The 24,837-nt window shown below is 39.9% G+C and overlaps 1 protein-coding gene across 1 annotated transcript; it reads right to left on the minus strand.

The window, feature by feature from the left end:
• Positions 1-1,583: 1,583 nt before the first annotated feature.
• Positions 1,584-24,837, minus strand: LURAP1L (leucine rich adaptor protein 1 like). The gene is made up of 2 exons (XM_083817751.1): positions 23,836-24,837; positions 1,584-2,319 (listed from the first exon to the last, which is right to left on the minus strand). Exons 1-2 carry the CDS (start codon positions 24,067-24,069, stop codon positions 1,945-1,947), a joined length of 609 nt encoding a protein of 202 aa, XP_083673877.1. The 5' UTR covers positions 24,070-24,837; the 3' UTR covers positions 1,584-1,944.

The raw sequence follows: 24,837 nt of genomic DNA on the forward strand, positions 1-24,837 counted from the left end.
TTATCTGTTTTTCTTCAAGCTATCTGCAATACCCTGGTTGATCTCAGAAGTTTACTTCTGAGGTACCTGCAAAACCCTGTTTGATCAGTTGCCTCTCTCTCACTGAGAAGCCTCATTCTTGGTAACCACAAATTTCTTCACTCTATTTGAACAAATCATAATGTCTGAAGTAAAAAATACATATGTTGCTTTTTAATTTTGATGGACAGAAACACCTATTGTATTGAGAAAAAATGGAGGTACCCCCAAAGCACAGATTATCACTTTCAATTTCTTGAATTTTACCTTTTCACTACATTTGCTGTTGATAGAGCTTGGACAAAACACGTCCATGGAATCATGGCTTGGAAGAGCAAAACCTTTCTGGACAACTACTTTTTCTCAAAATCAAGACAAACAACAAACTTTGACTGAGACATGTACTGACTTTACTGCTTCAGAATGTGTGAAACACATTTTAAATAGGCAGCCTGTATTATACCTTGCAAACATTAGTTTATTCCATAATTTTCATGCTTTATGGTGGTAGGAATACAGACAGACATGAAAAGACTCTTCCAGTTAATGTATAAGTATCGGCACCTATTCCACTGTATATAAGCTGGAAATACAAATTCATTAATCTCTTCACGACAGCCCAGTTCAATTATATATTTTTTCTTATTTTTCCTTTACTGTATGTGGACATAATCTTCTTTCATCATGATTCGAAACCAATTAAAACAAAAATTTGCTCCCTAATCTATACAAAGGCATGTGCCAGGGGAATCTCAAAGCCAGAGACTTTCTACACAGAAGTTTGTTCCTGCTTCTCTTCTCAGACCTTTTCAATGTAAAAGACTAACTGTAGCTCTCAACCATACCAGTGGGCATAAAAAGGTTAGAAGAAACTCTTATTTGTAAAACAGGAAACAAAAAAGCAGTGGGAAATACTTCTTATTAATAATACTTTGTAAAAACAAAGTAAACCTGTTAGGGGTGGGAGTGTGCATACAAAACCAGAACAGGACTTGCCTTTTAGCAGGTTGCCTCCTGTAAAATGTTTTACTAGATCCCTCAAAATTTCAAGGTAAAAAAAAAGTCATTTTAAAAATCACATAATTTAAAAAATACTATTTTAAAAATAATTGTTTTGTTGGCTCAGTATCCAAACTATCAGAATTAGGTATTCTGAACGTGGGGTGCCTCCTTCACTCTTTTTACACATATACGATGTGCCAACAAAACAGCAGGTTCAATAAAAATGAAAAGTGCAAAGCACAAAAATGAAATATTCTCTCATGCAGAGCTTCTAGTATTGCAGTGCACTTCAAGACATTAATGAAGCCAGTAACTCTAAATTATAACTAGACAAGAATCATGAGAAAATTCATGAAGAAAGGACTCCCCTCGTTCCCCCCCCCCAAATCGTTTAGGGTACTTTAAACTCCAAGTGAAGGCAGCTTAACTAGATCAAATATCATTGCTTATAAAACAAAATTATTTTGTAGAGGTATTTTCAAGATTCAGATTTAAGGCTCAGTAAGAACAGCGTCTTTGGAAAAGCCAAACCCAGTGGTCAAGAAAATTTAACACAACATATATTTATCAGAAGATATTTTATTGCCAACAAGTACAAAATTGATGCTCTCATTCCCTGATGTCTCATTTTAAAGATAAAGCTTTTCCTTCACCACTTTGAAAGATCTGTAAATACAGCACTGTAAAAAACAAAACCAAAAAGCAATAATAAATTAAGAGAAAGAAATTTGAGCAGGACAGAAGCAGATAACCCACCAAGGAGGAAATGTGTTAGAAGCAACAGGAAAGTTCTGAAGTGGAATCAAAATATCGTAGTATGATTTCCTTCCAACAGAAATTTGGGGTTTTGCACATGAAACAAAATAGCAGCAAAGAAAAAGGATAAATACAAGTGCATGTATGTCCCACTGGAACTTTCTTTTATTAACCAAAACAGTAGTACTCATCAGAATCAATTTTGGGATGTTTATGCAGAGGCTGTGAGTCCTCCATAATAGAAGAATCACTGAACTGGTCCATATCGGAAGGGGTTTGGCGACCAGGGACGTCATCGACTAAAGTGTCCAAATAACTCCCCACTGATATTCCATCCAGTCCATCACTACAGTTGTGTAAACTGTTACAGCTGCCATGGAGGGATGTGTCCTGACTTTCCAATAAGCTGCACAGGCTACCACTCAAACTGCTACCTCTGCTGGCAATGGCCTTCTCTTCAATTATCCATTTGATTGATTCAATGCTTTCATTGATGATAAGTAGCTGGCGCATAAGCTTGACATCAGTGGCTCGGAGATTAACCTACAAGGCAAAAGCAATTAAAAAGATTAGCGATTTGCTCTAAAATCAGACTCTAAATAGCAGGCTGGAGGCAATAGAAGGATTTTTTAAAACTTGCCTTCAGTATCTAGCACAAATCTGTTTAAATAGTCGTATATAAATATATGTATTACTATACTTTCAATCAAGTTCAAGTCGGAACCTAATCATGCTACATAAGAGGAATGTTAGTCATCAACAAGACTTGTAAACGTTACCACTATGATGCTAGTAGATGAAATATAGCTGTGACATGACAACTCCTGCGGATAATTTTTCATTATTTAGAGAACCAAGACACAACCCCGTGTTCATTTACAATGACTTTCAGCTATTTAGCAGATCCAAGCAGCCAAGCATTCACCTCCCATCCTCTTTGTTATGAATATGATAGTAATCTAAAATTTTCAGATGTGTGTTATTTGCAAAAAAGGCTTGTTGATCTTAAACATTTATTCACACTACATCTGAGTTTATGTTGTAAGCTGCAGTACAAATTTCCAAGAGTTGAAACAGATATGGCTAATTATTGAAACTGTAAATTTCTGATTATTTAAACTCGTATCAGATGAAGGTTATGACCTTGTGGTCAACCACGTATTATAGACTAACAAAGACTGACAATCGGCAAAAAATAACTGAACAAAAAATACTCTCCAAACACCAACTCCTATTTTGCAACATAATTCTCATGGTTGATGCACACACATAGAAGTGTTAATGGTAAAGCATAGTGGCATATTGCAGTGCTGCACCTCACAGCACTTTATGTTCTCCTTACTAGAAAAACTTAGCAAGACACTTCTACTAAAATTTGTGCAATGAAATGACATATAAAGGTGATGCCTTAGTGTTTAATTTATTGCTTCTTTCTTTTCATCTGAACCATGATGAGCATTGGCAAGAGATTCTGTGGAATCTCCTATTCGTCACATGAAACAAGTGACAAATTACTGAGACGGTAATCTAACAAATTGAAGATGATTCAGGGTTTGCCCATATGGTCAAGTAGCAGCAGCTACTCCCATCCACAGCGTGAATTTGTGAAACAGCTGTTTAGTCATGGAAGTGTGTCTGAGCTATATCCCGATGAGAAGACAATGCTAGTTTGCAACCTTATTAGCTCTGCAGCCCCTTCCAGTAGCACCTCGGAAATACTAAATGTTCGACATCACAATAGACACACTTGCAATCTCCACATCCACACAGATCTGGGCCTACATAAACTTTTGCCACAGTGCCAACACAGGGCATGCATGTTTAAAACTACTGGGAAGAAAAAAGTAATTTCAGAAGAACTCATAGGATACTATGTCTACCATGTAATTTGTGTCATATTTTATCGCATGTTCTTACATCCTCCAATTGTACAAATCAAACATATTACATGCAGGTATGCCACCAATTTAATATACGTATTTTACTTCCCCTTTGGATATAATTTGTCTGTACTTCTCTACAAAAATCTGTGCCACAATCTCTCACTGTATTAAATACATTACATTAAATACATTAAATACTCTTCTTCCATAGATCACTTACATGTTAACTTTCAGACAATTCAGAAGACAAAGCAGTATATTTGAACAGCTTTAGTTCACTGAGAAACAAGAAAACAAGTTAAGATCTGTTATGCCAGACAATAGACATTTTATACTGTTCTCCAATTCCATGATTATTATACAGAAATATAGCATCTGTATTGTTCATCTACAGTGGACTGGAATGAGATTGATATTCTCAGGAAGCAAAAGCTATTTCTTCTTTTGCCAAGCAAGACATTTGGACATGATTCTTTCCATACTCAAATGCCAAATTCTTTTCAATATCCCAAATTACACTGACTTGTTAAGGTTTTCAAAAAATATTTTAATGTATTTTTTATTCTGTTAGATACAACAGAGGATTGTACTGGCTCTGGCTGGGATGCTTCATAGCAGCCTCTACAGGTGATGTGTTCTAGCTCTGCGAACAAATCAGCATTGATGACAAAGCAATGTTTTAGCTACAGAAGAGCAGTACTTGCACAGTGTCAAGGCCTGCTCTATTTCTCACTCTGCCCCCCAGGCAAGAAGGCTGGGGATGAGCAAGAGGTTTGCAGTGGACACAGCTGGGACAGCTAACCAGAACTGACCAAATGGATATTCCATAATGTCATGTCCAGCATTAGAAGACTCATTTGGTCTTTCCAAAGTAGCTGAGACATGGAAATTGTCTGGGCATCAGTTTGCTGCTGGGAGATAGTGAGTGATTTTGTGTACTTTATTTTTAATGCCTTTGCATAATTTATCTTATTTTTTTTCCTCTTTGCTTTACTTTTGAAACTGTGTTTCTCTCAACCCATGAATTTTCCTCACTTTTCCTCTTCTGATTCTCTCCTCCTTCTCACTGGAGGGTGGTAAGACAAGTGAGCAGCTGATGGGTGTTTACTGACCAGGGTCAACCCAACACAAAGATTTTTCAAACTTTACAAGTACCAGACTGTCTAGGTAACTGTCAGGTAAGTATTCGCAGTCCCTAAAACAACTTCTGCATTAGGCTCACTCCCGTTTCACAGGATTTAATATAGATGATCTGTTACCGTGGAAAACAGCTTTACCATATAGTTTTAACAATGACGCCCATCTATCATTGTTTCAGATGTGAGGTTTTGAAAACAGATTGACTATTTGGTAGCCCTCCTACTCAAGCCAGCTTTTCTTCTCCAGCCCATAAATCACTATAAACCATTTGCTTGGCAACCAGGCTGTCGTGACAGCAGCAAATTAGCTGACTTCCCAATTGCAACTACAGACTTCACCAATTTCCTGTATATATGCAAGTTTGGAGACAGCAATTTCCCAAAAGGCTGATTATGGCAAAGTTTAATGGAACTAGCACCAATGCACCACTGATGAAACAGTCACCTTTAGATAAAATGGAGATCTCGTGTATTTCAGTTTCAGGTTAGAGGATATGTTTTTTTTTGCTCTTCATGTATCTATGGCTTCAGAATTTCTGTGGAACGGCCTCCTTAGACTAATTCTTTGCATTCCTGCTGATGAGTCCTCCTCCTCAAGTTATTATTTACTATTTAGTTACTATTAGTTACTATTTAGTCCCAAGTCTCCCATGTCCATTGCGTACTTTTCCTAAAGCAAACATTAAAAAGTAATCCACCAAGACTAATCTTTAATGACACTTATCAACTGATAACATAAAAACGTCACTATGACATTTCTTGCCTCTTGTGTATTTCAGCCCAGACACAATCACATTAGTTTGTACTTACACAGTTGCAACTCATGTAACTGTTGGAGCAAACCAATCAGTTCCAAGAGGTCTCAATTAAAGGGATTAAACACAATACAATCTCATTACATTTGACAGCTCCATGCACAGTAACAGGTGCAGTTCAGCAATAATCTAAACAGAGTGAATTGTATCTAATTTAGGCATTTTGGAACAGTCTCTACAGCTACTCTTTAATGTAGAGCACAACACCACCAAAGGCAAGGTGTGTGGGAATCTGTATCAGTCTTCAGCACAATGTTATGACATACAGCAAGAAAGAAATTGTGGTAAGACAGAGAAAAACAAATTTTGGTTACAACCTAGCTTACATATCCTGTTGTTTGGTTTGCATAATCACAAGAGTACAGATCCCTAGGAATGCTTAACATTAACCAGCTAGTCGTGGCATGTGAGAATAACGAAATTAAAGTGACAGCGAGCATCTTTGATGTAACACAGTGTGCTAGTATTAGTGGACAGAACAGTTTAGCTTTCAGACACAACCAGTTCTTCAGTGTGGAAGGAACATCTGACCTAAACACTCACTCACATCTCTTTTCCCACACTCACACTGGTTGTTCTAACAAGAACAACATTACTGCCCTTACTCATCTAGCCTTGGTTATAGGCTTCCATAATCAACACTGTCACTTGCATGACACTGTTACACAAAAAATGTATAAATGCACATACAGACATCTGTGTACACACACACACACACATATATACAAAAAGACATATACACATATTCCTGTTGTTTCTGTACGTACAGTGTTTTTCAAACAGGATTTGACTAGGTTATCGGTTTTAGAATAAAACGATAATGATTACGGCTGTTAACAAAGACAATTAATGCTTCTTGGCAGTTGTCCAAAATCGTGAATTAGCTGTCCTAGTCTGGTCATTTTACTTTTGGATCAAAGTTGCACTTGCACTCAGACTACTGGCAAAATGGACTTGTGTTTTCCTGCTGTATATTCTCTAGATGTAGCTTCCAGTCAGCTCCACACACAGCGGCTCCCCTCCCCCTCTAAAAACAAGAAAGCTAAAAAATTCAATTCAATATATCCTTTTAATCTGTCAAAGCCATCTGCAACACTAGTTCCTTTCTGCAGTCTGTTTTCTTTTAAGTTCCTAGAAACACATACTTTTTCTTTTTTATTTTTTTCTTTTCCTTTTTCTCTTCCCCCCCCCCCCCCCCCCCCTTTTTCTTTCTTTTAAAAACAGCAAATCTGCAGTGATATTAATGGCAATTATTAAGTGTGGTCTGAGAAAAAAGATATTCCTAAGTTTATTTAAAAGACATTGATTTAATTTTCTCCTCAACATCTTTATGCTGTGTGTTTTAATGAGCACAAAAGAAAAAGGAAAGGAAAAAAGCGTGCTTGTATAACAAAATATTTCCTTCAATACAGATCTTTCAGTCATAGCACAGTGAAGTAAGTCACTCAAAGACATGAAATCTTAAACCTAAATGGATTCAGGTAGTTATTTAAGTCACCCTGCTCTGCACAGGATCCCTAGGGCTTGAACACTCATCAAGGATTCAGTAGCATGGGATCTGTGGTTCTGAAGCAGTATACCTTTGTCCAGTTATCCACAATACAGTTATACACAATAACTGGAAGTTGCATGTGAACAGTTGCAAAACATGGTACCCCACTGGAAGCAGTCTGGCGGTTGAACAATCCTGCAGAAAGAATTAGCACATGAAGAGGTTAGATGAAATGGGTACTGCAGTTAGTTTCATCTGTTGTTAGTACTGCCACATCCATCTGTACTGCCTTTTTTACAAAATGAATTTCAAGCCAACACAATCTTTCCATGACAAACAGGCCTGTGTGACCACTACAGTTTAGGAGCATTACTGCTCCTACATTGCTGCTGCCTTCCTCTTCCTACGGTGTGTCAGAGACAGCTTTCCACCCTCCTGCATCATAAACAGTCATAAACAGTTTTATGGTTACCCATCTATGCCTAGCTCCTCCCCTTTCTCTTTTTAATGGCAGATTACCTTAGTTTTCCATGGAATAATGAACTCCATGAATTCATCTGAGATGCAACAAAAATTAAATAAATCTAACAGTCAATTTATTTTGAATTCTGAGAAGTCTGCTTCTCCTCAGAAGCCAAGCTTATTCTAGTTTCTCCTGGAATTGCTTTTTCTATTACAAATACTGAGCAACAATTTTCAAAGTAACTAAGAAAAGTAATTCCCGAAGATAGAGATAAGAGATGAAGCATAAAATAAACATTTGTTGGAAATGTTTAATTATTTGAGCAGATTTAGTCTTAAGAAGATCAAATTCAGTCAGCAAATATAAAAGGATATACAATTCATCAATAAAACATGGTCTCTGAGAGATGACTCTGTGAGAACATGCATAATGAGCTAGGAAGATTCGGAATATGTGAATATATGCATTACTTAATTGGAGTCACTGAGCTAACATATTTACAACAGGAATTAATGTGGTCACACACACGGACTTTGTTTATTAGGCAACCACCACAAAACAACCACACAGCACATGCACTTGAAGGTTAGCAGGCTCAGAATGATATTACAATAGCTTCTCAACAACAGTGAGAGAAAGAAGTGTTTTTTCTTCCATTCATTTAATATGTCTAAAAATCACAAATGACAGATAAGGGTAAAATTTCTGCTCCCTAAACATACAGGTTAATTAATAGGTTGCGCATAAGCTCTGTCCCAATTTAAGCAGTTCTTATGTATGTGCTTGACTTTAAACCTCTTGTCTGCTACCAAACTGCCCTACTGATTCCACAGTGTCTGCATGAGGTTCTTAAAATAAGCCACTTTGGGCAATGGTATTTCAGGATCAGGATAAAAAAGCAGTGTCTAGTCTGACTTCTGAATTTGAATGCAAACTTCATCATCACCTGTCAAAAAGCCAAGGAGATTCCATGTGATAGAGCAGAAGCACACAGGTTAACTATCCCTAGCTAGAAGGGATCAGTTACTCACTGGTGGAACTGCAACTGCTTGTGGGGACGTTCCACATCCACTCCACCGCAAAATCAACTAGTTCAGATTAAATTCATGCACTACAATAATTGAAGCTCGCTCAACCTATCAAACACTGTATGGGAGCTCTCTCATTTCCTCAGTTTCTTAACATGCATAAATAATAAACACAGTAACCACAGTTTGGCACATCTTAAATTGTCAATAGGTTGAGGTAGATGCTACAGTGCTCATCAGGGCCATGTGTGTCAGATTGATTTACCTCACACTAAGTAAAACACACGCATTCTTTAAATTTCAGTTAATAGTGTTACAGGTAGATCAACAGCTTTTTGCACTTCTGTTTTCTTTGTTTTCTTTCAGCATAGACTTGAGTCACAATGCATTGCTGAAAGGTTTTCCCATTTCTTTCCTTTTGTTTTTTACACTTGGGGTAGTCTCCAAACAATAAGAGGCACATACAAAAGCTACCTATACAAATCTCAATTTCCCAGATAAATCCTTGATTTATAGTTGCAGTTTGCTGATCTAGTTTATTTCTGCAAATTAAGCAAATTACACTGTCCTTTTTCAGATGCACTTCTGTAATGAGTCATAATAAAAACATTTTGGTGGGCTACAGAAGCAGTTCTGACAACTTACTTCTTCCATTATTTTGCAAAAGATATTATTATCTTTGTGCTTCTCTTGAAGACTCACAAATTTTAAAAGGCATAGTAGATTTTTAGGCAGCATTCCCTACAATGAAGTCCAGAGAATGTGCAGTTATTAAATTTACAGTTTCTGTCCGCGCCCTTGACCTTGCTAGTTTAAAAAGAGGCTCTAGTCTAGTCACGATCTCTCTTAAGCCTGCTGCGATTCCAAAGCAATACCACACCAAGTGCTTACGACACGTATTTCTACAGGTCCTTATATAAAATTTGGTAGCAACATAAGGTAGCTTTGTGAACAGGGTCTCTTAAGTAAGAGGGAAAAAGGAGGACTGTGTGATTTGACATCAGCCAGACAGGACTCTCCTTCTGCAGACAGAACTCTGTATCTCACACTAGAGGAGGAAAAGCACCTGAAACCAACCACTCATTACCTGCAACAAGGAAGTGGTTAGGCCAGATCTGAGAGACCACCAAAATGATCAGGAGGCAGAGCAGAACATGATGAGGGAAAAAGTTAGCTCAGTAAGCACTAAGAGTAAGTAATTCAATGAACGGGTTTCAAAGACATTTCTTGCAAATACAAAAACAAAACATTATGCCAGCATGGTTATTTTCTGGTATCTTCTCGTAAACTACAGTATTAGTTATTTACATTTCTCTTACGACACCCTATTTGAATATATTAGCTTTATACATACTAATTGATCCCCTTCAGACTTGACAGGAAAATACATGCCATCGAGTTGTGCAATTGCTTAATTGCATTATCTCTGTAATAAAAAAAGTGGATCTCAATGCCTTTTTACTCCTCCCTGGAATGTGCATCATCCTTTTCTTGCTAGTATCAGTGTGTAGCCTGTCATTTGCATTAATACATAGTAAAATCTCTATGATTTGGATGAATCATCAATTCAGTAGGGTGCAAAAATACTGGTTTAGTTTTGAATGTTATACTGTTTGAGATATTCTGTACACTTCAGTGTAATACGAAATTCACATGGGAAAAATCATTTTGCCTTTGTTTTTTTGGTTGTCTTTTTATTCTACTGTGAAAACGAAGCTGGACTTAATATCTACTAAGTAGATATGATTACTATTATCAGAGAGAAATATGCCACACATCTGAGAGCAAGAAGCAGGAAAAATTAAGTTAGTTAAGCCCATACTTCACCACCTCCTCCTCCCTGCCCCCCCCCAATAAAATAAATGCTAAATCAGAACTTTAAATATTGAAGCACCACAGAAACATCTAGCCTCAGAAGGATGAGAGACTATAAAAGGAAGCTCCTGATTGTTTTAAAGCTCAGTTGAAGAAACATGAAAGGGAGCAGGGAGGAACTGTAACAATTTAAGAACAGTAGAAAGCATCTAATGCAGTATGAAGTTTTTACTGCATGTTTCTAAATATCATATACTGCTGTCATAAAAATAACATCTGACCTTGGAAACGTATCTATGATGACAGAGGTGAAAGTGTCCAGGGAAGTCCACGCTACGGACCCACATGTGTTGACAGACAAGGTAATGACACTACAGACATTCAGGTCAATACGAAGCAGCTGCAAACAGTGTCAGAAAGTGTGACAGCAGATGGACTATCATAGCACCATTGTAATGTGCTCTGAGCATCTGTCACAACACAGCAACTGTACGCTTCCTCCCCACCAACATGAGGCAGCACTGCAGCTCAACAGCATATCCAGATTTTTTTTTGCTTTCATTAAGTTACCTATGCTTACCTTGATCAAAACATGCTCCTAAAAATGCAGTGCTAATACTGGAAAAAATATTTATTCTTTTCTGAACTAGGTTAGGTTAATGAGGACTCCAGCCCTCTACTCATTCTTTCAAAATCAATTAGTTTTAATACTGGCACTGTGTAAATATGCTCAAAAGCACCAAAGTAGAAGAACAGTGATAGAATATCATGGGTTTTGCTTACAGATACATCTGGAACTTGAAAATATTGCTTGTACCTAGACAAGAGTGATCCTCAACTTGTTACTCTTCTTAAAGGGGGAAGAAAAAAAGGAAAGAAGCAACACATGCTTTATTCAAGTCAGAACTGAGACATGACAATATTACTACTTGGGACAAAACTAAACTTTCTTGAAATTCAAGTCTGGTTTTGCAGTATCACTGGAGAGACACATGAGATTCAAAAAAATTCAAATATTTGCCTTCTCAGAGTTCAAAGTAGGATTCTGTTTGTAATAATTCTGTGGCCCTGGTGATTGGGTAGGTTCTGTTAAAAGCACAGTTTTAATCTAACAGTCAAATCTCTACTGTTGGCACACTCCCATCCTATTTACTGAAGGTTTATCTGAATAAAAAGGAACTTCAAGACAGCCTTGTAATAGTAAGTGATCACGTCATCTTAGAACTGGTTTATCAGAGTTAAGAAGTGATATGCTGATCATTGATTTTTTCCTATGGAAATGTTATGAACACGTATCTGTGCCAAATCTTTTTAAAAAGTATTTAATAAAAAATACCAAACATCTTATCATACAAGCCTCTTTTTTTTTTTTTCTTTTCATTCCTTTCCTTATGTATAGTCTGTAGACCATTAAAAGTTGAGCGTCTTTCAGATTCAGTCTTATTTTTTTCTTTAAAATAAAAAAATTCACCCAAATCTCTCCACTGGTGCAATCACCATCCTGCTAAAGTACTGTTCATTCACATGATTTGTGCTCACCTGAATGTACTAGCAAATCTGTGATCTCTCAGAGAAAGTGAAGCCAAGTTGTCTATTTTGAGTCTTGAAACTAAAAATACACTTTCAAACTTGCAGATACCTATAAATAGTTAACTCCTTTTATCTCTTTCTCACCCACTAAGAAGGGATCAAACAGTTCACAGCCAATCTGCATCTGGGCTATCAAGGTTAAAAAACTAGAAGCAAACAAGAAATAAGTACCATTTTTAGCAAGCTGTAATGCTGAACTTGGCTAACACAATTAACCAAGCAGGCTGCTGTTTTTAAGCCTTTTTCATAGGTATGCTCCTACAGAGCACACTGAAGTAATCCACTCTGGAAGCTACAAGGCATGATTATGCAACTAAGGTGAAAACACATATTAAAAAAATCAAATAAACAGAAATCCTAGATTCTAGCCGAAGACATGTGATAAAGTAGCAGGAGTAATCAATCATGAAATATAAACTTCCAAAAATGTCAAACACAGGCACTCTAGATACCTGTCTTTCCACATTATTTGATCCCTGCTCTGACTAATAACCATCAACCACAGGACATGGTGCAGACCTCAGCTTCTCCTAGACCACTCTGGCTAGACTCATACTCAATTTTTATACCTTAATGGGTTCTTAGCAAATATTTCTACATACCATACGACTGCAGCACTGTGTCTTGATCCTAGTTCAGCACAGAATATTAATCTCTACTACTAAAAGCTACTTCATACTACCAGAGGCATGAGTAGAATGGGAAAGAATCAAGGTAATTGATTACATTTACCGTTTCTCTTACTATTATGGAAATACTGACTAGCTGGGGAGCAGAAACAGAGTGCCAGATTTGCCCCAGGCTAGGAAAAGACAAATATGGCCTTTGAAAATAATCACAGAATGGTTTGTGCTGGAAGGGACCTTAAAGACCACCTAGTTCCAACCCCCTGCCATGTGCAAGGACATCTCCCACTAGATCAGGTTGCCCAAAGCCCCATCCAGCCTGGCCTTGAACACCTCCAGGGATGGGACATCCACAGCTTCTCCAGGCAACCTGTTCCAGTGCCTCACCACCCACTGAGTGAAGAATTTCTTCTGAATATCTCATCTAAATCTACCCTTTTAGCTTAAAACCATTATCGCTTTTTCTATCAATATATTCCCCGATAAAGAGTCCCTCTCCAATAAAGAGACCCTCTCCAAATTCCATAATCAGAATCGTTTGAGAAGTGAGAGAACTAGACAAGGAAATCTGGGCCACAACAATGTTGCACTGAGCTAGAGAACTATGGTTTTACCTTAAAAGGGCAGGATAGGGCTCTTTTAGTGTAATTTTGTCATTGAACTTCAACAGAACAGGAAGGAAATGACCAAGCAAAAAGAAAAGCTTAAACACCATGTTGTTGTTGGGCTTAAACTTCTTTTTCTTCTGAAATGGGAGGACTGCTGCTGTGCACTGATGAATGTATAACGAGCTATATGAGTTGGTCACTGTGAGCTGCCTCATCTGCCTACGGAGAAAACAGCAGTTACCTCCCCTCTATTGTTCCAGTCACAGCCAACTAATGCTAGGCACTAACAAATGAGTAAGTCAATTCCACTGGCACTTGATGTTGAAGAAAACTACTGTTGCTTTGGCATACTAGTAACGCTCTCTTCTCTTGAAGACTTTCTTCTCTACTCTTGAAGGATTTTAGTTTTCCCCTACAAACCCTGTAACACTAGGAACCAGCCATAGGCCATCACTTGAGATTGACATATTCTGAAATACAGAATCACAGAATTGTCTAGGTTGGAAGAGACCTCCGAGATCACCTAGTCCAACCTCTGACCTAACACTAACAAGTTCTCCACTAAGCCATATCACTAAGCTCTAAATCTAAACTTCTTTTAAAGACCTCCAGGGATGGTGACTCAACCACTTCCTTGGGCAGCCTATTCCAATGCCTAACAACCCTTTCAGTAAAGAAGTTTTTCCTAATATCCAACCTAATCCTCCCCTGGCACAACTTTAGCCCATTCCCCCTCATCCTGTCACCAGGCACGTGGGAGAATAGACCAACCCCCACCTCGATACAGCCTCCTTTAAGGTACCTGTAGAGTGCAATAAGTTCGCTCCTGAGCCTTCTCTACTCCAGACTGAACAACCCCAGCTCCCTCAGCCGCTCCTATGCAAAAGTCCTCCTGAGAGATATTAATTAGGCCTCTTAATGGTTACAGTGGTTGAAGTGTCCCTGTGAAGGCAAAATGAACTTGCAGTCACAGGTCAGGAAGAGTTCTCTTTCCACTTTGGTTTCATGTCCGCTCCTCTTCGAACTGTATAGTGTCGAGAAGCCTAGAACAAAAAATAGTCTGAGCCTGCAACGGCTACTGGCACGACTTCTCGAAGTCAGCATGTTTGTGTGCAGAATCACCCAAACTCTCTTAGTTAGAATACCCTTCTGCCCACAGAAAGGATTCTTCAGTATCAAACTACAAAAAAAAAAACACACAAAAAAACGTGTTACCACTATTTCATTTCACGTGCTTTATTCTAAACACACATTGTCTGGGTTTGACCAACAGAGTAAACAGTCCGTATTTAGCAGCCAAATGTAGAGAACAAATTCACGCTCGTGGTGGGCCAGGAGCAGCCACCCTCCTCTAGGCACCATTTCAAGCTTAAATGTTAGTCTCATCCCAGATACCATTCACTTCACTAGTTTTTGAAAAGGTAGCAAACTGATGCAGATCCTACTTCTGCTAATACAGAAATGCTTTGCAGTTTTCTCCTTGCTATCAGGACTGTCGTTTATAATTATTGCAAGAATCAAGGTCAAAATCTGAAGCTTTATAAATAAAAAATATTCTTTTCTGCAAACACTATTGAGAGAACAGTGTCCAATGTTTGCTATGCCTTATAAGCATGCACCCTAGTCACAAAATCTAGTTCAGTCATTTCAAATTGAACATTAATTTAAACCAGTAGAAATTCTGTAGGAGAACAGAAAAAAAAAAGAAAAAGATACAGACAGAAACATGCAAAGCAGGGTTTTATTTATTTATTTGTTTATCTTGCGGTAAAAACATGAAGTTTGGAAACACTTGACCTATCTAATAAATTATAATTCTTGGATGTGCACCTCCTTCTGCATCTACAGCAAGGCCAAAACAGCAATGCAGTAAAATGACTCTCCTTCTGGAAGCGTTTTAGCCATAAATGCAGCTGGTATCTAACAACATTGAACAAAATTAAGCCAGTAAAACATTTATAAAGTCTGAAACTCCCAGTAGTTAAACAGCAATTCAGCATTGCCTTACAGGCACTAAATGCTTTCACTTCACCTGGCACTGCACCCAGCAAGGCTGTACAATATTGCAGGGAGTTTGTTTTACAGCACAGCAAATGAAACATGCAGATAACTTCCCCTGGCAGCTCTGTGTGTTTGTGCTTCCTGTTACCTAACAAATGTGTCATATCATTCGTTTGACAAAGCATTAAGAATTGCCAGGTTGGCATGAAGGGGGCAGAAGGATTAGACTGATGACAATAGGGTTTCAGAGCTGTGCATGCATTTCTCTTCTCCATATTTATGGAAGCTCTGGGAAGAGGGTGCATAGCCTGACAAAACAGAGTAGCTAACACTAACATCTGACATGCATACATTGCTTAAACTCTCTAGTGCCCTTCTCTTACGGAAGGAGGAAAACCTCCTTTGGAGCAACATCGGGGGGAACCCTCAGCTGTGTTTTATTCCACATACCCATCAGCCCCAGGCTGGAAGCCAGTGGGACTCACTGCTGGAACAGCATACAGGGTATTTCAGAAGTAACGGACCATCTGTATCTGCTTCTACATTTGATAAAACCTGGGTGCGAGTTTTATACCTTTCAAAACTCTACAAATGAGAAGGTCTACAGACCTACCAGAGTCCATTCCAGCTGGCTGTAATGAACACTTCACCTCCACAACCAAGTGTTCTGTGGAGCTTGCAAACTTCTCAGGTACTTGACTGAAGTTCTTCAGAACACAAAACATCACAGGATGTGCCTAAATGGCCCACTGCTCACTTGGACATAACCCAGTTCTCACTAGAGACTAAGACAGACATGGAAAGACAACCACTGATGCCTAAGCTGCACACAGCAGCTGCCAAAGACAGAACATGTGAAAAACTATGAAAAAGTAGTAAGATTGCTTCAACAAGTTTAATTAAAATCTTTCTCCAAATCACATCTTCCAGTAACGGTTACCTTATGAAAGTGAGTCCAAACATGTTGCAGGCACAGTGATGTCTTAATTTGACAGAAGCATAGCTGTGAATTCAGCAACTACTGAATTAAGTATTCTAGTCACACACCTTATGACTACAAAAAAAAAAAAAGGCAAAAAGCAATGCAATGTAGATTATGGTGCGCCTATTTAAATGACAACATACATAAATACCGTCTCTGTGATAAATGTTCTAGCAGATTGTTATAGACACAAAATAAGAGCGTAAGTGGCTCAAGGGATGCCAATGCCATTTATATATCCATATGGCTCTGTGCACCCTGATACAGAGTAAGATCAAGTCCAGAAACCCACCTACCCTCAGAGCAAGGCTTACCACTTGATAATCAGCATTATTATGGTGAGTGCAAGTGCAAGTTTTTCCAGCTAGATCTGGTTTGTAGCCGTTCAGCTGATAACAGAAGAGCCCCTCACACTCATACCTTTACACTGCAAAGTACAGATGTGCAAGAATGTTTTATCTTCTACATTAAAGAAACATAATTGTTTTAACTGTTAATCTCCTTGGCTCTTATTGCAGACATATATTTCAGAACAAATATTTCATCATCTCCCTGAAATTCCACAGCAGTCACTCCCACATAATTCTCTCTCCAGTCCTTCTCTAGTCCTTGAATAACTTATCCTGTCTACTGCTGAAAAGTTAATTATTATTAAGTGACTGAAAAGGTCAAGATTCACAGGTTTAAAATTCTTAGTACTAGGATTCCCTTCTGGCATTAACTGAGGTTATCCAATGACAAGGATGATATTTCCAAACTGTGCTTGAAAACAACAGGCCATAGGACAGCAAGACTGAACAGCTTAAACTAACAAAATACACCCAAAACCTCCCTAACGAGAAAGCCAGACACATGGAAAGTCTTACAGAAGTTATTTTTCCTTAAGCACCCAGTAAGCTTATTGGCCCAAACTGGGTAATCTTGTTCCTCACAATTTTTCTGTTGATGTATGCCATCACACTTCAGTCCAAATTCAAGCTTCTCCTCCCTCCTTCTTCAGTTGTTTTTAACAGCTGTAATTACCAGTTTCTTCAGCATTGTAGATATGTTTAATAGCTTTCTGACAAGCCTGCAAGTAGCCACTTTTCCTGCAGTTGTTTTAGAGCAGGGCTTACTCAAACTACTCTTGAGTCATTAGAGCTTAACAAGTCACCAGTTTCCTATGTATCTCCAGTACGTAAGGTCTGCATTCACAAAAATCACACTAAAATTTCATGTATTGCCTATTACCTGTGTTTCAGTTAGAATTTTAGAATACCTACCCATAAGTTTATAGACTGTGTAGAACACAGATCCTCTGACCTGAAATGACCTGAGCATTGCTATGCAAGTAGTAGCAGAGATCTTACAGTAAGAAACTTAGTGATGCACTGATGACTTCTAAGGCTCCAGCTGCCCTCCTAAATACTGGCCCCAGCTTTCTACCACTGAAGATAAATAGCTGATTGAAGCCAAAATTCAACAGAAAGAACAACAGACATGATGGCAAAAACAAATCCACCAGTGGTAAATGCTTATAGCTAGCAACCCCACTTACAAGGGTGAGGATTGGAAAGAAAAGGCTACAACTCTGCCTTTGTAACAGAAATTTGCCCCTTTTATTACAAGATCTTCTACAGTTCAGGTCTTTATCTTCACAAATAATAACTCACAAACCATCTTTTAGAGTTGCTTGTATGTAAGATACTCAACTGTCATGGTTACAAATGCAGGTGAAAATCCAAGAGAGAAATTGCCCTTGATTTCATAAAATTCCAATTACTTTTCAGCACTTGTTGGCCAGTCATCTCTGGTCAATGTATGTATTTAGTATTGCGCATTTCAAGTTTTTTGAGTTTACACACAAAAGGTTCTTTTTAACTACGGTTAGCCCTAAGTATCCACACAAAATCACGCTGTTCTGCTGTTTTCATTAGAAAGTTTGCAATCTGCTGTAAGCTACTGTAAATCACTTAAACTGTAGAGCTCTGTACAGAAGGGGTTTAATTTTCAGTAAAACACCACATCTTTTCATTATGAACTGTCATCAATCAGATTTTAAAAAACAACTTCAAAGCCAAAACTCTTCCTCCATCCTTGAAACAAAATAATCAGGAAAGCAACAGCATGAAATGCTAATGTGCATTGTTTCAAATCAGGACTGTCAGAAGTCTCATCTGTAATTTGGCAAACTAACTCCATCTCTTGAGTGCAATCCATGAGACTGCTGTGACAATCTCTTGTATTGCATGTGTTTCACACTGATGATGCTAGGTTAGGTATCTGCAGTGTTTCACAGACTCCTGGTCAAGCAGTAACTAATTATGTAAGCATACGTGTACTTTCTGGGGACTTAAACCTTTCATTAGCTAGTACAGCTGAACAGGAATGGCCTTAAGCGCTGACTGCGTGCAACACGGTGATGTTCCAGAATTCAAATCCTTTTACCAGGTACTGCATGAAATTTGCCAGCCAAAAGATGCTTAAGTATGCACAAAGCTAAATAAAGTTGTTTATCTTGTCCTGCTGAAGACGGTCTTTAAAGTCAGAAAACTTGGCAAAGTTATGGTAGCATAATTAGATTTTATTTTTTTCTTGCTAGATTTGGTCATTATCCCAAAGGATCAATCTACAAATTCCTTTTAATCTGAGCATCCTAATATCACTGTGCAATCTAAATGCCACATAAAAATTACAAATTCCTTCAACCACATCATGACAATTGGAGGGTACAAAAGAGAGAACTTTTTAGCAAGATCCAAGATTATGAGCTTTTCCAGTGAACTTCTGGAAGACCTGTGGAAATAAGTTAATCTCTATTTCTGTATTCTTTCTTTTTAGTTCTAAGAAGAGCCTCACTTCAGGGGTTCATTGAGCAACTGCTCACTAAGAAACCAAGGTTAATCAAACCCTCCTACACAGGCTTGAGGCCTAGCCACTAGTAATTTTATATTTAAGATTTTATCTTCAATCAAGTTTTTAAGCACAAATTCCAATTAATCTAACAGAAAACCAGCATCTGATAGAGTTTTGCACTGCTGACTAGACACACTGAATCATATCTTGGCTTCAACTAAGTCAATTGATGTTATCATTGGAAACAGTAAATGTAGCCGCCTGTACCTACAGCAAGTGTTAAAAGAGATGTTTCAAGTTACATTTATTGACTTTTTAAAAATGCCTTTCAAAGAAGCTAATAAAAGCAGACACCCCCTCCTCCCCCCCCAGTTATTGTTCTAACAATTCTGAAGTTGCTCAAAATCTTAAGAGCTGGTAAGAGAGAGTTACAGAAAGTCTGCCCTTCAATCTGCATCTTCATTTACATGCTAAGTATATGCAAAAATTGTTAAAAAAAAAAAAAAGGAAGAGGAAGGACTAGCATCATAATGACTGTATTTGCCTCAATTCCAATCAGTACAAGTACCACTAGTTCTGCTTCATTTTGTCAGGACTATTAAAGCAAAGGGAGAAAAAAAAATCAACTAGTGAGACTGCACAGGCACATGCCTCTTTCCCAACCAGCTTTAGCCTAAATCTGTCATACTCAATTTCTTGGCAATGGGATTGTTTCCACTTACTTCTCCCCTCCCCCCCCCCCAAAAAAAAAAAAAACCACCACCAAACCTGCCACACTCAGAATACCCAGTTTGGCCTTCAGGCGCATTAATGATGTTTGATCCTCAACGGTGTTCACTGGAAGAAAGTTCATCTAAAAGTTCCAGCTCTGCCATTTCCCTCTTAATTCCAAGACACTGTTTACCTTTTTTTGGACCCAAGTACTCTTACGCAAAGCATGTTGTTATTATTTTATTGTGTGTAGTGCAGACAGACTATGCTCTGACTATGCTCTCTCTAACTTCTTTAGCTTTCAAAGATGCAGTTTGAGAAAAATATGAACTGAAAGAAAAAAAACAAAACACAACATACTTCGTTTTCAGGTGTTAATAAAAATCTCTCTTTGAGTAAACACAGAGCTTGTGAAGGAGAAATGAGGCTTCTGAAGCAGCAGCAGTTAGTGTTCAGCCCTCAGGTTCAGCAGTTATGAGCCATGTTGATTACTTACAGCAGCATGCAGCTGTACTGAGTGGTGACCTCACGAGCATTACACGTAAGAAACAGGATCGCAGCTGTGAGGGGTATGGAGTATTCATCACATTCTAGGTTGACCAGAGAACAGCATTTTGACCCACGTTAGCAATTACACCTTGCTTCTTTTGTTATGCAATGGCCTTATGCCTCAAAGGTTTTCAGGATTACCAGGGCAGTTGCAATCACAGACTTGGATGGGAAAAGTGAAGGTAAAGAAGGGGAAGGTGCCCTGGCTTAGCAGGTGCGTAGTTCAAGAAAGATACTCTGTGGCATTCTGCACAGGATTCCAGTGACTACAAAATTCGGTTCCAGGGAAAAAGAACAATCCACTCAAGACAGTGAAAGGATCAGTGGACGCAAGATGCAAGCCTCAAGGCCTTAGTCAGCAGATGTACAGTTTACTACCACACACCTGCCTATCTGTCAGGAGCTTAAACTCATGGTCAAAAACACTACTCCTAAATCAAATATGGACATGATTATATGCTCATCTCTTTTAACATTCTCCTGCAGGAGATGATATATGGGAGGCAATCATGTCCACCCATTTTATTCATGCTTTTCCAGGCCCAAGGACATGGCAACGTGATGACAGACATTTCAGAGCTTCCACCATCTCTCTCTTTCTCAGAAGCATCCAAATCAACAAATATTAGTACTTCATTCTGAAGCATGATAAACATATAGGGCGGTTGAAAGAGCAGAAGAATCAATTTCATTGGTGTCTGGAGGAAAAAGTGTGCACTGAAAGGAGAGAAAATGGTCCTGCATTTTAAAATGAGGAAAAATTATACCTACCTCCATTCCTGCACAACTGAATTTACTTCGGTCACTGGAAGGATTACATACTACCTGAGATAAGGCTTAATGTACGCTCCCAAGCATTACAACCGGGTTTACATTACAACCGGTACGCTTTCCTTGTTCTTTACTGTCAGGGGCCAAACAATAGGGTGTCAGTGGAACACAGAGGTTCCTCCTCTCATAATAGCTCATAATAACTAATACATCCTTAGCACAGTCAAAAGCTTTGGAATCACTGTGATTTCAATGCAACGAAAGGTCAAAATGTACTCATCCATAACATAGCTTTATTTCTCAGATTTAGTTGGAATTTGTCAAGACGGGCACAGCCATTGTGACAAACAATACTTGTGGGAAAGGACAGAAGTTGAGGTACATAAATGCACAATTTGTACGGAAAAAAAAAAAAAGCCACGTCTGCTCAAAATGTCTTCGTTAACAAAACCTAGAAGATAATATAGTGAGAATGTACTGGTCAATATTAAAGATTAAGACATCTGCACAATAGTCAGTCTCAAGTTATTCATATGTGACTAGGTGAGCCTGAATAACTTTGGTTTGCAAATATGTACAAAAAGGTTGTCTCAAGCCTGAAGCAAGCAAGCCAAAAAAAGCCCCCACAGGTGTACATTTGAACTTCTGTGAGTAGGCTGCAGAAGATGGTATCACAGAGCAACTAGGAAAAGACAGCATAATAGATGTTGCTTGGTTTTCTAAACTTCTTATTTTTTTCCATTTTTTACATCTGTTTACTATTATAGCAGATAGTAACTATTTTTCTCTCCAATCAAGGCCTCTTAGATATTCATCAGAATCAAAGAATAATATGCTACTAATAGATGTGAAACAGTGAGACAACAGATGAAAAGTTTTGGTTCTGTTTTAGGAGTGATGTTCAGAGGAAGAGGAAGAGACATAGAAACTCTCCTTATCTACTGTTGTTCTTAAATTGTACAAATCTGTACACTGTCACGAGAAAACTGCAGAAGGGAAAGGGACAGATTAAGAACTTGAAGAAACCTTATGGACAGAGGAGAAATCTTATGTTACTGTAGACAACCATAAGAAGACAGCTAACTTCCAAGCTCTGGATTATAGAAAACAGATGACATGAGAAAAAGTATGTAGATAGAGTAACTGTATTTCACCTTGTACAATAAACAGTCATTATAGAAGTAGCTGAATGGGCATGCACAGAATAAAAGTCAAACGAGGTGTGCAACAGAACTCCCCTGACTTAGTGTAAGCAATGAGTTTAGATGTGAAAAACTAAGTCAGACATTGAAGTGAGAAAGAATAGGTGAGATCAAGGAAGGTGAGACTAAAACTTGTTCATTCCAAGAGCAGGGAGGAAAAAGAAGGAAATTGGGAAGCAGAATGAAGAATACAGACAAACTAAAGATTGTGATGTGAAACTTCACATGTAAAGTAGATGAAGAAGAGACCAACTAGTAAGGAAAACACGATGAAGGCAAATTGCTTGATTTTTATCCCTTAATAGGCATAACTGCCATGACATGTCTAGACAGTCATGCCAAGAACTCCATCCGTCTTATTTGCTACCTTTGCAGTTCAACATCCCTAAGACTTTTGTATTATAATCTATGCACAGGTCACTCTATAACCCTCGTACAAGAATAGAACTTTGAGAATTAACACAAAGGATGCTAACAATGGGGAACAGTGTTAAAAACTAAAATTCTCAGTGGTCACTACACCGAAATGCATGATAGTTTAGATTAGCAAGCATCTCTTAAAGCATATGAAGTCATAAAGCACTAATTGTGATATAAACGTGACTTTTCAAGATTAAGGTTGTAATCTTGGCTATGAACTCCCAGAATGCCCATTCCTGATTTCCCTTTCCTCCTAGCCTGCTTATTCTTTCAGAACTCTCCCACCCACCCACTGACCTTTTGCTTATACATACATGAGGTTGCACCGGGACAGGCACAATGGTATAGCATTGTACTTGTTTACATAGGATGAGATTGCTTTGTTCGCTCTGAATGGCAGAGTTCCAAGACAGTTGCATAAAGCCACCTCCACAAGCTGCCAGCAAAATCCTCATCCCAACAAGAAAATAGTACGGAATTTGAACAAGCAAGTTATGCATCAAGAACTGTGGAAAACGGCTGCTACCAAAAAAATGTTCTTCTGGGATCTCGCACAATGATTACAGTTTAATATAACTGAGGCCCAATGGGCATTGTAAGAATCGTACCTACTGAGTGTTCAATATTTTTGGTTGGTGGCTCATTTGCTTGCAAATAGTGTGATGGTTCTTTCAGTTTTGCCTTAAAGGTGGCAATTTGATGGCACCACTGAAAAACAAAATTTCTCGATGACAGCAGCACACAACGCAGGGCAAGCACCTGCTTTAAAACAGTAAGCAGGCCGGAAGTCCAGAAGTAAGTCGAGTCACAGAAATCCTCTCAGCCACGTTACAAATAGGAGCCTGGCGAAGAACCACCGCGCATTTACACGGTGTCTGGTCAGAACTAGATAACCCCCTGCAGACCCACGTCCACAAGCAGAGTCCCAGGACACCAGGCCGAGTTTCCAGTGCAGAAACCTGCCGTGTCTCTCCAGCTACACGCCGCCGAGAGGCAGCAGGTGCGGCGCGGTGAGGCGGCGGCGCCGCACCGTGCCCATCGGCACGCCCGCTCCCTGCCGGGCTCCGGCTCCGAGGGGCGACCCCGTCCCCTCCGAGCGGCCCTGCGGGGAGCCCCCCCGGGCACTCACCATCTCCTGCCGCAGGAGGTGAAGTTTCGTCTCCAGCCGTGCGAGGGCGGCGGCACGGCGGCGGCGGGGGCCGGGGGCCGCAGCGGGGCTGCGGGCGGGCTCGGTGGTAGCGGCGGCGGTGGCGGCGCGGCCCGGGTGCTCCTCCCCGCGCAGCGGTCGCGCCAGGCTCTCGGGCACTTTGCGGCCCAGCTTCTGCTCCACGTCGCGGAGGTCAGGGGGGCCGCCGGGCTCCATGGCTGCCGGCCTCGGAGGGGCCCGCGGCGCCGGACGGGGCGGCACCGACGCTACCCGCGGCCGCCCGGCCGCTGCAGGGGCGCGGAGGAGCGGTGACCCGCGGCAGCGCCGCGGCCGGCGCCCGGGTGGACCGCGGCGGACATGGGGGTTCCCGGCACGCCGCCCCCCGCCCTCCCCTGCCCTGCCACTGGGTGGGGGGACACCAAAACTAGCGGGCGGGAGCGAGGGGGGGCAGCTCCCCCGGGGCCAGGGGGCGGGAGCGCCCCGACCCCGCTGCGGGACCTGGACCGCGACGCGCGCTGTCGGCGGCCGGCCGGGGCACCGCGACCCGAGTCATCGCGCGTCCCGGCCCGCTGCAACTTAAAAGGCCGCTGGCAGGTGGAACAGGCGCGCCCCGGCCCTCCTACCGTAATGCCGGGACAAGAGGCGCACCTCCGCGGCCAACAGCGCGCACCCCGGCCCGGAGCTGCCGGGCAGGGCTGAGGAGCGGCGTGAGGCTTCGGGGAAGGGGAGGGGAAAAGTGGAAAGAAAAAAAATGAAGAAAGAAAAAAAAGAAGAAAAAAAAAGGAAAAGAGGAAAAGAGAGGCGAGAAAAGGGGAAAGCACAAGAAAAAGGGAAAGAAAAAGAAGAAAAAAAGATAAAGAGAGGGAAAAGGAGAAAAAGGAAAAGAAAAGAAGGAAAAAAGGAACAGAAGAGAAAAAAGAAAAGGGAAAAGGAAAGAAGAAAAAAGGAAAAGAAAAAAATGAAAGAAAAGAAAAGAAAAAAGAA

The sequence above is a fragment of the Anser anser genome (assembly GCF_964211835.1).
Source record: "Anser anser genome assembly, chromosome: Z".
Classification (NCBI taxonomy): Eukaryota; Metazoa; Chordata; class Aves; order Anseriformes; family Anatidae; genus Anser; species Anser anser.